We start from the raw sequence: 16,296 nt of genomic DNA, 5'->3' as shown, positions 1-16,296 counted from the left end.
AGTCGACGTTGAAGTAACCTCACTAGTCTGTGCAGCAACCACAGCAGCCAGAGACATAGGAATGAAGAAGCGCATTACGAAGCTGTTGAAATGAACTGACCAATCACAACGTCACTCAACCCAAATTGTCAACAGAACGCTTTTCCTCGGGGGCAGTGAATAATCAGTACAAAATGGAGCAGACGGTGATCGTCGCATACTTGTAGAAAACGGGAGCTCTCGAATGACAATTGGTCATACCAAGCATTTAAGACAAAATTGACAAAATCAGGAGGCATGCAACGACATGAGATTCTTTCACGGATGAGGCAATCGACGTAGGCGCCGCTACTGTGGTAGCGACCGAAGTATTGCTAGATGGCTCAGAAGGAGAAATGCGCATAGCAGCTGACGGAGTCGGAGTACTGCTTATTGGTTTCGCTTCCGGAATACTCGATGGGGCGACAGACGTCACTCGAAGTCTACTCCTACTCGCCGTACTAGAACCGGTCGTCGTAATATTTCCGATAGATTTCGGATAAGCGGTAGTAGTCGGACCACCAGTACTGTTCATTGCGATTGCAGTAGAAGCAAGGCTAGAGGTCGATGAGGTTGATGTCTGATTGATAACAACTGGTTGACCACTCAAAGACTCTGTGGTGCTCGTAGTTGCAGACGAATTGACAGCCATGGTAGTCGGAGCAACGGTAGTAACATTTGGAGGCTTTCCAGGGAACTTCGACGTGGCCGAAGAGCTGGCATTACTCGAGCTCAAAGTCGTAATCACGGGAGCTGTGGTCCTCTGCGACATGCTGCAGGCAAGGACGGTAGCGGCAACGAGAACACGCATCATTACGGGATGGACGATCAAGCTGAATTAAGCAAAAAGATCCGAAAAAAGGATGCACCACCCCAGGAGTACGTAGCAGGAGTTTAAATAGACAGTTGACTGACATTATATGCAAGGCTAGCTCGCTTGCCCGATCGTTTCAAACCGTTGAGCGACGTACTGTGAAACGCTGTGGCAGTTTCCATCGCACGCCTGTCGATTTATACAAAAGGGGCCGATACGTCCCTCGCTGTAAGACTCTCATTGGTTGTTCTCCACCCACGTTCCAAGTCTCATACCTTCCCATTAGATTAGCATGAGGCATCTTGCGCCGATTTTAAAGTCAACTGTACAAGGCGAGTACTCCAGTACGACTTGCAAAGGACGACACGAATGACTGTTCACCCCAGGGTGCTTCAACGTACATCTCAATCCACGTTATCCGCTACCAACATTCTTTCGGTGTTGTTTTATCCCAGAATTACTCCATTTTTTAATTGACAGAAATCTCCAATTCAAACCACACAACGTGAGCACAACTTCCCTCCCTGACAACGTTGAGACATGCGCATAACGTTGACTGTCCCCAATGCAAGTTAGCGATCGTTCGCTCCTTAGCATATACTACTGGTATCGATTGAACTTTCCTAGCGAGAAATACATTGGAGTTTCACCCGTTCTACGCGGAGCGGCGTAATCCTCTGTGAGAAACGCGATATTCGCGGTGATATGTAGTAGTCGTGAAATATATTTTTCACTAGTGTTTTCATATCACTAGGGTGGTGAAACTCCATTGTACATAGTCACGTTTACTCACTCAAACTTTGAGTGAGTAAACTCCGTTTTGAGTCTCAAAGGCGTCGTCAGATTCCCGGCATCAGCTTCTTGGCCGCAGCCTCAACTGCTGCTGTTATCCAAGTCAAAAGTAAGCATCTCTCCCGTTTTCTATAGCGTTGGTAACTTGAATTCTTAGCACGCACCATGCAATGCCTTTCAAAACCGTTCAACACCTTCAACTACACGACAGTGTCGAAATATATCTTTGCTTTCCTCAGCTGAGCCCCGGAAATTCCTCACTAATTTGAGAAGTTATTATGCAAGTTCAGGTGTAAAATGTACAGAAACCAATAAGAATTTCCGCAATTTCCGTAGGTGTCACATACACATGCAGTTGACCATGTGCATATCTTCCCATACCGCTACACGACCATCTCGGTCGATTGTTGTACGGTAGATAATTTCACATGCGTAAAATCTTCACATTCATTTGACATCAGCCCTTACAGTAATCTCTCTATCAACCCAAGCATGCCTCTCAACAATTGCAACTATAACCGAGTTATTAGTGTCAATGCGACTCAGTCTTTGGTTTTCTCAAATCGTCATGAATCCATTTCTTATCCTTCAAAACACGACATATCAACAACAAGAAAACATGACTAATTATCATCATGCTACAACACACCTTCACTTTCACTCGACCAAGGCACCTCAGCAAGGAGGAATTCAAGTACCTCGCACACACTACACGTCAAAAATACTCGCCTATCTCTGTACACCTCTCTATCGAGCAAGAACGCCTCGATGAGTCGCTTTCGGTCGCCAGCAGTGAGCCAACTCAACTCAGCTGACACCAAACCCATAAAGGTATTCGATTGCATAGCCGTACCGTCTTTTGGGCTTCCATCACTGATACCACTCCTTCTCCTAATAATCTGTTTCCTCATCTGAATATTGAGGAATTGAGGAATCCATGATGTTCCCGGGGGGGATCTCATTGTGAATTTTCCACGGATGGCTAGGAACACATTTTTCAATCAGTTCCCCATGTAAATGTCATCATCACATTAGGAACATCTTCTTCCTTGTTATCAAACCCTAGGTGACGTTATCTGTCGAGGCTAAAAAGGCTCCTACTCTAGGTACGACCGACAACTTCATTTCCAATACATTCCCGAGTGTTGGAAAGTATGTTCGCTTTCCTTAGCTTAGTCACTCAGATCTTTTCTCACTAATGATTGAAGTTTACATACAAATTCTTGTAGAAGTGTACCGAAACCAATGAGACTTTCCTCAGAATTTTCACAGATGTTACCTACACATGAATTCGACTACGTGCATATTTTCCCACCCAGGATTCACCTCATCAACACATCGTGCAAAGGTCTCTTCCAGGCTTCGCGCGCCTGCTGAATTCTCATCTACGGCGAAGTCGCGAAGTCGACAAACAGCCGCGGCTTCATTTTGAATGAGATTATTCAAGTTCGCAATGACTCTGTCGTATCGTCGTCGTATTTCACTTTCTTTGACTGGATCGAGATTCCTACAACCATTTAGTGAAGTTTCACCGTTTCACGGGAAGTAGTGTAATACTTCATGTGAATTATAGAACTTATACTTTTCCTTGGCCGATTTCACAATTGTTTTTCGCCTAGTGAAATATGGAATATCGTTTTCACTAGTGTTTTTCACATCACGAATGTAACTCCAGTATGGTGTGTATTCCGTCATCTGGTGAGCTTTCAATTCGAGGTTCTCACTGTTCAGTGTTGTGATACTCCTCATCAATCTTCCTGCTATTCTCATCAGTATATGCTTCGCTTGACGTCAACGACATTTCACTGTCATCTTCAGTCCTTCTCTGAGGCATAGGAACGAATGTTCTTGGATTCGAAATAACCAAGTAGTGCATCATCGTTGCAGTATTAAATTCTCAATGTTGAGACACAAACTATGATTTTTTTCATCCCATATTATTAGTAATTATAGATACTCGAGAATTCTACCACTACATTACGTTGTCAATCGATTCATGTTGATATTACTCAAAGTTAACTTTCGAACTCCCGAAAATTGAAATCGTTGAAAATCTTACTTCAAATAACGGTTTGGTTCACACTGCTGCTCACCTGTGCTCGATCAACTGCTTCTTTTAATGTCTTGAACTCCTTTCTAGAGAGCGCGATTTCCCTTTCCAGGAAAACACGATCATCTTCTATCTCCTGTACGTTATCGCGCAGTTTGTCAAGACGTTTCTGGTGTTTTGTACATATGTCGTCGAGCCTAACGGAAATAACAGTTTTGGGTCGAAATTCATCGAAGTACTATGCAACAGTGGAGTTTCACCACCCTAGTGATATGAAGAACACTAGTGAAAAATCTATTTCACGACTACTGCATAGCACCGCACATATCGCGGTTTTCACAGAGTTTTACGCCACTTCACGTAAAACGGGTGGAACTCCAGTGTTGTAATATGCGTTCGCTTTCCTCACCTGAGTTCAGGAGTTTTCTCACTAACAAGAGAAGTTCACATACGCATCGTGGTAGAATCAAGTAAAATTTTTCCAAAAATTCCTCAGAATTTTCATATTATCACCAAGATAACGGGAGTGGGTATCGCTCCTAGAGCGATTCTGATTCTCGGAATGATAAGTCCTCACGAGGTATGACTAACTATAGTGATGGGAATACGCTCTCAGTGAGAGTAGAATACTTGGTGTGGATCATTTCGTTCACTTTCATTTTTAATCTCATTTAATCTTATTTTATTTTCGTAAGAGCCATGCAGACTTTTCGCCGACTTGCGTTCGTAATCGATAACGTTTTATATTGATTTACCTCAAGGCCTCAGAAGTAAACCACTGCAGTTCATTTTCCAACACCCGTATCTGATGATACCAATTATCTAATACTAGGCACGATGCATTCAGCACACCTTTTGCAAGCGTCGAGCTCTTGTTTCCTTACAATCCGACAAGTTTTTCAACGAAGCCAGCTCACGTTGCACAGCATTCATATGAGTTCGGTACGCCAGGAAAAAGTCCTGGGAATATTTTCAACCAAAACTCGAGGAGATAATCACGGTCACCTTTTCGCGTTCATCTAGAAGATTATCAACAAGGTCATTGAAATCGTCTGATATTTTCTGAAGTTGAGAATGCAGATCAAGCACGCGAGTGCCGCTCGGGAGTTCGAGAATTTCTGCTGCTATTTCCTGAATGAACAAACGCTGATAACAACAATATACGAGAACCGATGGAGTTTAACCCGTTTCTCGCGAAGTGGTGCAAAACTCGGTGAAAAACCGGGCATTCGCGATAAACAGTGGTTTGTGAAATATATTCTCTCTAGTTTTTTCCATATCACGGGTGAAACATATATGTTCGCTTTCCTCAGCTGAGTTCAGGAGTTTCTCCACTAATTATAGGAATTTATATACGAATTGGAGTAAAAGTGTAGAGAAACGAATAAGAATTTCCAAAAATTCCCAACACATTGACAACAGTATACGACAACCAGTTCGGAACATATATATTCGCTTTCCTCAGCTGAGTTCAGGAGTTTCCTTACTAATTATAGGAGTTTATATACGAATTGGAGTAGAAGTGTACAGAAACCGATAAAAATTTCTTAAAATTTCCTCAAATTTTCCATATTGTCACCACCACATGTAGTTGACCGTATGTGCACTTTCCCCACATCGCCACGAAATGAGGTAAATTTTTGTAGAAAAAATTTCGTGTACATCAATATAAAAATATATGCTCACTACGCTCTTCCTTCCCTGAGAACAGGAACATATACACAATTCAGAAAAAATCAACAAAAAAAAACCCTGAATTTCATAATTGTCACCAATGGAGTTTCACCCGTGATATAAAAAACCCTAGTGAAAAACATATTTCACATCGCAGAAAACAATTGTGTAATCGGTCGCGGAAAAATACAAGTCACTACTTCACGTAAAACGTGTGAAACTTCAATGAAGTTTCACCCGTTTCACGCGAAGTGGCGTAAAACTCGGTAGGAAAAACGCGATACTCGCGGTGATATGCAGTAGTCGTGAGATATATTTCTCACTAGCGTTTTTCATATCACTAGGGTGAAACTCCAGTACACAAAGTTGACCATGTGTATATTCTCCCATACGGCTGTACGTCACCACACTTGATGACATATTTTATTTCTCTCTAGAAATTATTCGCGCTACACCCGGCGTCGACCCACCCCGTTGAACTCCTCATCAGCATTAGCGAAGACTGCCTCGTCTCGTTTGATGAGAGCCAGCGAGGTACCATCGCTGTTATGTTCAGCTAGAAGGCGATTGCGATACTCTGCTCTGGCTTCGGCCTTGTCGCTGAGGTAATGATGATGGTGATCGAAGAATTTTGAATTTTTCACATGATTAAGAACACATTCTTCAATCAGTTTCCCGATGTAAATGTCTTCACATATTTGAAATCTGTGATGAGAAATAAGATATTTCTCACTGTTTTAGAACTCTGGGAAACGCTATTTCCCAAAACTGAATGAGTCATTGACTGTAACTAGCGATCAAAACTCCGTGATATGACGTTTCCTCTCAAAAATTTTTAAGTAGTAATAGTGCGCGAGGTGGGCAAATTTCCATTCCATTTCTATAGCAATCTTCAAGTAGTCAAAGTAGTAAAAGTAAGCAAAGTAGTAAGTAGTCAAACCTGAATTTAAATGGTATGTCGATAGCAGTGTTCTTTGACTGCATCGCCGAAGCAGCATCTACGATAGCGTCAGACATTGGTATCGTGAAGAGAACAACTCGCTGAGATCGATTACACTAGTGTGTTCATCGTGCGCTCTTGCATGCTCTATTTTCACTCCGTTGGAGTAATTTCTTAAACATTTTCGTGAACAACCGTATTTAGTATATCGAGTGTATTGCTCGCACATTGGGTTAAAAACAGTGCTGCGAAATGTGCTCGTTTTCCTCAGCTGCTGAGCTCAATAGTTTCCTCACTAATCATATGAGTTCATACACGAATGGAGCGAATATTTACGAGGAGTGGAAAGAAACAAACAGACATTCTCCAAAATTTCTGCAGAGTTTTCGTATTCTCACCAACACATGTGGTTGATCCTGTGCAAATTTCACCACACGTGTGAAGAACGCGAGTAAATCTATATACGGCTTTTCTCCATCACCAGCATTCGAACCTTATGGCTGCCATACGCGAAGATCTTTGAAAGCTCTGATCTGCGAGTTCGGCAGGGGCAGTTCGCCGAAAACCACAACAAGAAATTCGTGAATTCCGCATTCCCACGATGTGGGCAGGCATTCACCGACGAGGTCTCACCAATGGAAGTACTGCGATGCAGTTTTTCCTCCACTGGAAAACTACATTATCACAAAATATGATACACCTAGCCAAACAAGAAATCGTCATAATCTGTCTCACTCAGCGAACTAGGTCTGGCTGTAAGCGCTCACACTTCTGTTCAGCCGCAGAATCACTTACATGGACCCATACATGACGAGAGTAATCTAATGGGCGTAGGTGACATGTGTTCAGGTCACGACCAAGGTTAGATTTGATATTGACCGATGGGAGAATACCATCATTTCATCCACTCACTGGCTTCATCATCAGGTATCACTTGTTGTTAGATAAGTCAACAAGAGTTATTAACAAGTGGTTAATACAGTAATCATAAAGTATATGCTAGGCTAGCGAGGAAGACAAGTATCATAAGAATCTGAAGAGACACTTGTGTGCAACATTTCCGTACAGTGGTAAACCAGACTCAACACGACGCAGTATCATTCGTACTAGGCAAATTTTGCGCCTACATTTTATCAATCACCATATCACTATCAAAATCTTCAATTTCTTGAGGCTAGCGAGTTCTTGTACCAAGATCTCCCTACAGAAACTCCAATTACAACGGTACGTCGATTTAAGAGCGTCCAGTTCGACGTAGTAGTAACTTTTCACGTGAGGACATCAACTGTAGGTAGCTGACCCGTATGCTGCGTGAGTCAACCTCATAAGTGCCACTATATCACTACTGTAGCGAAATTGATAGTATCACATACAGTGCACGCATGCACAAAGTTATGCACCGTCGCCTCTGTTGCGCAGTGTTGTAATATATGATCGCTTTCCTCAGTTGACCCTGGGAGTTTCCTCACTAACTATAGGAGTTTATATACAAACTAGGGTAGAAATGTACAGGAACCCGCAAAAATGTCGGAAATTTTCCTCAGAATTTCCATATTGTCACCAACATATGTGGGCAACCATGAGCATATTTTCCCACACTGCTGTTGCGTTAAGCACTTATACTCTGCTTACGCAACGTGCCGAACGGTGTTAACCATTGAGAGAGTCAAGGCAAGGGTTGATGGAATGTAGATAATTTATCTACAATCATATTAATAAAATCATCAACTAGCTTTGAGCTGAGATTCCATATTTGTGCACCCTGCACAAATAGAAACGTCACACGGCACACGAGAGTTCACGGCAATTCCGTTGAGGAGGCTGATCGTGTTCAGAAATTAACAATTCCCTCGAAATTTCCATATTATCGCCAGCACATGAAGTTTATCATCTCTCGAACCCATCAACCATTGTCTTGAAGAAAAAGATTTGGTGACATCACATTACAATCCTTCGGATTTCAAGTTTTCGGGAACACTAATATTTTTTGGGTCTAAGAAATTTCTTGGGGGCGCGCGCCCAGTAGGTGCCGGTGAGGATTATGTACATCGTGAAACGCTTCGCTCCGCTGTACTCGAGACGACAATTTTTAGCACTCATCTGTGATGATAAGAACACGCCAAACATCTCATCGTTGCTCTGACGCATATAGAGATACGTCACAGATTCAATTTGAACTGCATCAATTCGAATCGTCTTTAATTTCAACCCGACTTCGTCTGCAATTTGTGTATTATACAGTCAGTTCGTGCTAGTCGATATCGGTGTAGAATGTCACGCGAAAGGGCACGAGTTCAACCTCGGCACGTGTTGAACATCTGAGGCAGTTGTGGCACCTATTTTCAGAGCGGTTCGCTGACAAATGGAATATGCTATGATAACGATTGCTACCAATCGGTTTCACATGGAGATCAAACTTCGCCTTGTCGCAAGCCATAAAGTCCCTACCTGAACCGTGACACGGCGCGAGACGTGACGCCACGTGATTCACGCTCTAAAGCCGTCTACCTCCGTTTCTGCATCGCACCGATATGAAACCTGTTATTGCTGAATATGACTCTGCTGATACTCCGAGTGGATTTCTACGATGGTCAAGACCGCCACCATCTGGAAGGATCTCATTGAAGTTGTGGCGGATCCTCAAGGGTATCGCTGACAAAAAAAGGGGATTCTGGTATCATCTAGCTGTATGGGCTTTGTTGCCTGGACTGTCCTTGGCTTGCGGCCTATACTATATTTGCATCGTGCTACTTATGGTCTACCACCCCACATCGGTTCTGCAGCTTTCAGTGGAAAAACTGAATTTGAATCAACACGTCTGGTGCGGTTTAATAACTCTACAGAGTGCAGCACGTCACTGCGTGAGAGGCACTATTGACCTTAGAATCCGCAATAGGATGTGGACAGGCATGACGATCCAATCTGTCTATGCTCCCCTTTACTATAATATTCCAAACACGAGATACCTTGGGCTTCGTGAATCTATTGGTCGCCTGGAAATCGAGAGCCTCGTGGTGAAGCCCATGAGCGATGACCTCTATACCATACCAGCTTATTTGGTGGCGACGGGCTTTGTAAATCCTTCAGGCTCAAACCTGACCGCCCAAGTCTTTCTGAGTATTGATGCACTCGGTTTCCATACAGTAGACGCGTTTGACTTTGGTCTTCACCGAATACCGTCTTACACTCTTTGGACGCCCCCATCGGTTGCAAATAATTCTCGTTCTGAATGATCGCTGGATAGGTGATCGAGTCAGTTGTTTCTTATTGGTCCGCTACTTCACATCTTTCACCCTGCGCTAAAGACCCCGGCATCGATTCCATGGGTCTGCAGTGAATCATTTTTCTATTTCACGATTCATTTCAGATCGTATTCCATCGCAAATCTGGAGTGTAATCATTCACCCATCGAATGTGTTGCGTTTGTCCGCGAACCCGTTTGTCAGGTGGCCCAGTTTTGACGCCGCATACAACCCCCATCTCGACTGAACTCCTTCTGTGAACCGCGGAATCGCTTGCATAATATCAAGCGAATATCAGGAGAAGGAGTGATATTTAGTGAGCATATTTGATGATGATTTGTGAATAGGATATGTACAGAGATGATAATTCTTACTATGGCTTTCGATTACTAAACAGAAATTAGGTGACTTTAGCCATCTATGATGGTTTGTATTAGGAAACTCGACTGATAGACGATTCGATACACACAAACTGACGAGTACGGTTAGCTAATTCTGGACTATGTTATCTCCTCCTCCCTAACTGCGAACTCAATACACATCACATAAGCACGGGAGGGCGATTATTATTATGACCGCAAAAGCGGGACACAAAAGTCGTCAATTGGCAGAGGGTAACAATTCTTCTCGAGTATCTTCATCATCACAGCATCTGAAAGCAAAAACGTATGTAAAGTAGACACTTTCCCAGTGATGGTTTACCTTGGACTGTTATCCTTTACTTGGAACGCTGACGCATCTTCCGGCGCTTACGCTGAAGACGACGAGTACGCTTCTTCTTCCACTTCCAACGCATGGCCGCGCGGGCCTTCTTATAGGGGTTGGACTTATGAGCCATGTTGGAGAAGACCAAACCCTGATGTGAAGGGAACTACAATGGAATCCAAGCTGCATCAAATCGATCACTCGAGCATTTTATAAGCTTTGTGTTGGTCGCTGTCACCAATCACCATAATTGTACCTCGCCGATCGCTCTCGAAGAGATCATCTACACCATATGATTAAGGACTGACTATTCTCTTTTATAGTTCCACAGAATCGATTTCGCCCTTACCACTCTGTACAGCAGATTTCGAAATTTAAACACAGAAGTGCACGAGATTGCCAAGATCTCTATCGCGAAGTCCTAGAGCGAGTTACTCATTATTCGTTCACTAGATATGTTCATCAGACCATCACGTTTACGGCAAGATGAATAGGACCCGAACTGATTACGAACAAATTAAATTCTTTCAACGGCTATACGAGGTCTGTCGGCATCGAGTGAGCTGGTCTAGTATAGACACACTTGTTTATGAGTTTGATCGCCATACCACCCATTTCTGATGAACCGTCTCTACGGAATGCTCATACACAGCCATCAATTCTATCACGTGTCTTCACAAAGCATTTGGCATCTACAACGTTGTGTATTCTAATTATAGATTTCACTATCGGAAACAACTTTTATGAAATTGCGGAGCGAGCGAAGCGAGCGGAGCTTATGTTACTGCGCACGAACACTCGTGTGCGTGCGTCCGACCGACCGTGCGTGAGCAAAAATTCCGACCCGACCAGGGCGATTCAGAAGACAAACAGGGTATCATTCAGTCCCCCGTTCACTGCTCATCAGCGTAAAAATATAGCGAAAGTGTGGCTGTTGCTTTGCCCGCTGATTTTTCACGAAACGGTTCTTCGCACAAGAGTTGAACTATTAGCTCAGTACGTTAGGGACCACGACTCTCAACCGAACGGCCCAGGATCAAATCCCACGATGATCATTTTTCTCACATGTCTCTATAAGGAGACAGTGGTCGGCCACGTCGACGACGCCAGCCAACACCCGACAACCTTTTGTTTTTTAGTCACCAATCTCCGAAATAATTTCAATAAGAGCCCGCAGAATTCTTCATAGGAAGCTCAGCGAGCTCCGCCCCTTCGCACCGAAGACCTAGTACTCCTTGGAATGATTCGAAAATATGAAGCCCCGTGAGTCTTTTCAACTCACCGAGTATAGGAATCGGAATTCCCCATGGCAAAGTTGGGAATTGTAACGAAGGACGACCACCCTCACCACAGAGTGTGCTTTGTTGCACTTACGAGCATCGTAACAACAAACCAATCAACGAGAAAAGTGCGACACTTGGACTGTACGATACACATCATAGCAACAAACCCATTGATAAGGAAAGCGCAACACCGAGTAACTAGAATTATACGCTTCCTATTGTAAGCATATGACTATCTAAGTCATCACTCAAGACGAGACAGCGATTAGTAACAGAGATACATCTACCTTTGGTTTTATAACATAGCAAGAAACGTTCCTGATGTGAAGACAGTTACATGGGAAACGATGGTAGGATGCGTTTCTAGCCATATCGAAAACCCAAAATGGATTCTCCCCGAGAACATTATAGGTCAGTGAATAGAGATGTCCAGAGCTGCTAGTCAAAGCCGCTAGAAAGACCGACAAAGTCGGCCGTAAACTTCGGCTTCGGTGGAGAGCCCTGGCATACGATCAACCCACTTAAGAGGACAGCATGTTCTCTATGCGATGGCAATACCCAGCGAGTACCGCTGCAGCTACTGAATTTCACCGCTTCACACGAGGGATGTTAAAAGCCATCGGAAAACGACCATAGAAAGTTGTATCGCGCAATGAACGATCTGTACCAGTATGAAAACCGATCAGACAGCTGAGCTAACGAGGCGATATTGGCAATGTAAATAGAAGCTTTACACTGACGTGAGCAGAACAACTTCAAGTGTCGGAATTGCCAATGAGAAAAATAATCATTAAAGTGTATCGCGCAATGAACGATCTGTACCAGTATGACGACCGATCAGACAGCTGAGCTAACGATGCGATATTGGCAATATAGAGAAGTTTGTCACTGACGTGAACAGACCAACTTCAAGTGTCGGAATTGCCGTGAGGAACAGATCTTATCAGAGTGAGCTGAGTTATAAGTGGAATCAGATCCCATCTAGTGGGTTCATAAGACCGTCGTGTTTTATCATCATATGATCTTATCAATTTACAGATTTCCAGAGCTCTCCATTGGGAATAAAGATATCCTCCTCAGCGAACTGAGGAAACCTCATCCCCACTAGAAGGCGCTCCGTAGAAGAGAGACACTTAATTGAGAACACCACGACGACAGAGACTCTTTGAGACCGGGGTGGTTAAAAGTAGCGGTGACAGCCTTGGACAAGTCGAATGATGCTATTATCAACCTGAAAATAGCAAGATAATGAACAAGAACAATCAAGAATAGATGGAATTACCTCTCATTATCCTTGGGAATCAGCAGCTTCTCGACAACAGCGGGCGGCAAGTGAACTCAGAGACGAGTTTACTTGGAACGCTGACGCATCTTCCGGCGCTTACGCTGAAGACGACGAGTACGCTTCTTCTTCCACTTCCAACGCATGGCCGCACGGGCCTTCTTATAGGGGTTGGACTTATGAGCCATGTTGGAGAAGACCAAACCCTGGTGTGAAGGGAACTCCAATGAAATCCAAGCTGCATCAAATCGATCAGCTGATCGATTCAAAGAAGCGTTAAGCTTTCGCGGAGCGATGCAACCAAACGGACTCATCCAACGGACTGTCTTCGGACTCATCCAATACAAGTGGCACTCTTGATAGAACCAAGTATTTCTTATTAACCCAGTACAGTGAATGCTATCTGGTCATATGATTGAACTCCATCTCAATGAACTGTTTAGTTCCAGCGCTGGAATGCCATTGTGCAATTTGTCCCCATTGGACTTCCTCCCATTGCGAGTTTCATTATCACCCATCGCTCTTTGTCTCTATGTAGATAATAATCGATTGGTTCGATTAGTGTTTGCATAGCAGTCATTTGACCCTCGACATCGCCGGAATGTGATAAGAAAACTTTACTCAGTATATTTGACCTAAATGCAAGAAATGCATGTAAATGCTCAGTAGAGGATGATATAATGTAACAGTCCATCTGATGTCCCTTGTTCTTGATATTGTTGTGTTCCTTGTTCACACGGCGCAACACCAGGCATGGACGGAAAAGCACCAAAATGATAATGATACTACCATAACACTTTCCTCAAAGACTCAAATGAAAGAACAGAACGACTACTGGTTCGCTTAGCAAATTTAGCTATGCACTTGCGTGCTCATCACTTCTGCGCTCGCCGTTTGGCGACATTGCCACACGACAAGTAAGACCAGCTAGACAACAGCTGAAACGAGTAGTTACAGCAGAAAATCTACCATAAAGAGACGATGTAACAGGAATCCACCTGTCACACAGATCACACTGTACCCAACATTGAATCTCGTCATCATCACGAGTGTAGTAGGGATAGAGATTGTGAACACTTTGTAACGGTGATATATCCTTGATACCATGTCCACCTTGACCAGCGGACTTAATCTTACGGAGTGAATCAGAAACCATCTCTTCGATCTCGAAAGGACCAGCGAACTTCAAAGAATGCTTGGACTGATTCGACTCCGGACAATAGACGAGACATTTACTACCGACAGGAAACTCAGGAGACTTCAGAGAATGATTGTTCACTCTTCGACTCAATCTTACTTGTTGTACTTCCTTCACATCCTCCCAAAATCTCTTATACTCCTCGAAGCGTAAACGAGTTTCCTCACATCGGCATCTGTATAAGTCTTCAAGAAAGGACTCTTCTTCAGGACATAATAATTGACGAACACCTTGCAACACGTCCTTATTTGTCTCAGTAGAGGATGATGCAGTACGCCAAGGTCTCAGTAACCGACGGCCATAGAATAAATCAGCAGGACCAAAGTCCAAACCAGGGAAGACTGTGAGATTTTTTTACTACTCGCCTCAAGACTGTGTGGAAGACTGTGAACCAACTGCAGGTCACCCAACCATGATGGCCATTCTTTCACCTCCTCACCAGACGCGTGCTTAGTAGCGAAATATTGTCTCAGATGTAGATGGCAACGTTCCAACCAACCTCCATAGCTCCGATGATGTGGAGGAAGGGTCGCAACCATTATGTGGCGAGTAGTACACCACTCTCGGAAATGAGTCGAATTAAATCCGCCATCCACCACGAGACAGATAGGGAAAGACGCATCACTAAAGATGCTATCTAGGATTTTTGTAGTCTCGATAGACCTTGTGGTTTTTGTAGCTCGAAACCAAGTGAAGCCTGTAGCTGCACAAACGAGACTCAACACGTGATGGAAATTACCGTCACCCGTAGGTAAGTTCACCACATGATCCAACCCAAGCACTTGACCAGGTATAGTAGACTTCATCCGTAGAGACCCTACGGTCTTGCACCAGGCATGGACGGAAAAGCACCAAAATGATAATGATACTACCATAACACTTTCCTCAAAGACTCAAATGAAAGAACAGAACGACTACTGGTTCGCTTAGCAAATTTAGCTATGCACTTGCGTGCTCATCACTTCTGCGCTCGCCGTTTGGCGACAATAATCTACCGTGTTGTATAATTCTGCTTCCACAAAAAAGTAGTAAGATGGAGTAATACAGTGATTAGAAGATACCGCAGACTCCTGAGAATGTGAATTTTTCACGCACGATTATGCCTTCACAGCAAAATAATGTGAACACGCTAGGTATTACCCTAGGACATAGAATTATCAGTAATCCCTCTCAGTGGGTGTTTTACCATATGGATGATTCATCGCCCAGTGGGAAGGTATCGACCAGCACATTGCAGCGTAATTCAACGATGCCTCCAACAGTGGGAAGGCCGACGACGACCACGGAGGCAGCTGTAACAGAGGGAGAACAATACCGACATGATCAGCTTGTTATATCCTTACTCATGTTCGCTGTCATTGTCACTGGGTAAGAAACTTTGAAAATTATCACAAAGTCTTTGGAAATAATTACAAAGTTTTTGGAAATTTTTTACAGTCTTTGGAAATAATTACAAAGTTTTTGGAAATTTTTTACAGTCTTTGGAAATTATTACAAAGTCTTCGGAAATTATTACAAAGTCTTTGGAAATTATTACAAAGTCTTTGGAAATTATTACAAAGTCTTTGGAAATTATTACAAAGTTTTTGGAAATTTTTTACAGTCTTTGGAAATTATTACAAAGTCTTCGGAAATTATTACAAAGTCTTTGGAAATTATTACAAAGTCTTTGGAAATTATTACAAAGTCTTTGGAAATTATTACAAAGTCTTTGGAAATTATTACAAAGTCTTTGGAAATTATTACAAAGTCTTCGGAAATTATTACAAAGTCTTCGGAAATTATTACAAAGTTCTTGGAATGCTCTCGGGCACGAGTTAATACAAAAAGAGATTTTTCGTTATGAATTTTTAACGGGTTGTATAATGACTCAGTTGCTGCTGATGAATATCTTTTTTCCACAGAGTATATCGAAAGTCTCTAACCAGTAAGGTTCTCATTCTAAGGTTAGGAAGTTCAGTATGGGAAATGGTCGATTACATGTGTTGGTGAAAATGTGAAAATTCTGAAGAAATTTCCGCAAATTTCCAAATCAACTAGTATATGAACTCCTCTAATTAATGAGTAAACTCCTCAGATCAACTGATGTGGTTGCGGGCAAGATTCGCGCAGAGCCCTTGGGACCATACTCTGGTTTTGTGACGGCCATCGCGAATGCTATAGTTTACTTCACGATTTATACCTCAACATGCACGTATCGGTATATCATGGGGTACATTACGAAGCAACAGGTAACTCTCGCAGGGGGAATTTTTTCGGCTAAACGAAAATTCTTAATAATCACGCATATAAAGATGT

The 16,296-nt window shown here is 43.0% G+C and overlaps 5 protein-coding genes across 5 annotated transcripts in view; 2 read left to right on the top strand and 3 right to left on the bottom strand.

The window, feature by feature from the left end:
• Nucleotides 1-4,646: 4,646 nt before the first annotated feature.
• Pmar_PMAR029628 (hypothetical protein) lies at nucleotides 4,647-6,365 on the bottom strand (the record flags this gene model as incomplete). Its single annotated transcript, XM_002779166.1, has 3 exons — nucleotides 4,647-4,805; nucleotides 5,819-5,948; nucleotides 6,289-6,365. The coding sequence occupies 3 exons, from the start codon at nucleotides 6,363-6,365 to the stop codon at nucleotides 4,647-4,649; spliced, it is 366 nt and encodes a 121-aa protein (XP_002779212.1).
• A 3,765-nt stretch (nucleotides 6,366-10,130) lies between these two features.
• Pmar_PMAR029627 (60S ribosomal protein L41, putative) lies at nucleotides 10,131-10,368 on the bottom strand (the record flags this gene model as incomplete). Its single annotated transcript, XM_002779165.1, has 2 exons — nucleotides 10,131-10,182; nucleotides 10,253-10,368. The coding sequence occupies 2 exons, from the start codon at nucleotides 10,366-10,368 to the stop codon at nucleotides 10,131-10,133; spliced, it is 168 nt and encodes a 55-aa protein (XP_002779211.1).
• A 2,254-nt stretch (nucleotides 10,369-12,622) lies between these two features.
• Pmar_PMAR029626 (conserved hypothetical protein) lies at nucleotides 12,623-12,988 on the bottom strand (the record flags this gene model as incomplete). Its single annotated transcript, XM_002779164.1, has 2 exons — nucleotides 12,623-12,749; nucleotides 12,873-12,988. 2 exons carry the CDS (start codon nucleotides 12,986-12,988, stop codon nucleotides 12,623-12,625), a joined length of 243 nt encoding a protein of 80 aa, XP_002779210.1.
• A 670-nt stretch (nucleotides 12,989-13,658) lies between these two features.
• On the top strand, nucleotides 13,659-14,928 carry Pmar_PMAR029625 (hypothetical protein; the record flags this gene model as incomplete). The annotated part of the gene is made up of 3 exons (XM_002779163.1): nucleotides 13,659-13,717; nucleotides 14,678-14,745; nucleotides 14,789-14,928. 3 exons carry the CDS (start codon nucleotides 13,659-13,661, stop codon nucleotides 14,926-14,928), a joined length of 267 nt encoding a protein of 88 aa, XP_002779209.1.
• Nucleotides 14,929-15,253: 325 nt separating this feature from the next.
• The window catches only part of Pmar_PMAR029624 (chloroquine resistance transporter, putative), a 3,682-nt gene continuing 2,639 nt past the window's right edge, over nucleotides 15,254-16,296 (top strand). The window contains exons 1-2 of the mRNA XM_002779162.1: nucleotides 15,254-15,366; nucleotides 16,076-16,229. Coding sequence (XP_002779208.1) covers nucleotides 15,344-15,366; nucleotides 16,076-16,229 — 177 coding nt within the window. The 5' untranslated portion in view covers nucleotides 15,254-15,343. The remainder of the gene's footprint in view (nucleotides 15,367-16,075; nucleotides 16,230-16,296) is intronic.

Source organism: Perkinsus marinus (assembly GCF_000006405.1).
Source record: "Perkinsus marinus ATCC 50983 genomic scaffold scf_1104296947766, whole genome shotgun sequence".
NCBI lineage: Eukaryota > Perkinsozoa > Perkinsida > Perkinsidae > Perkinsus > Perkinsus marinus.
Note: the sequence above shows the minus strand (reverse complement) of the source record. Positions and strands in the feature narration are given on the sequence as shown.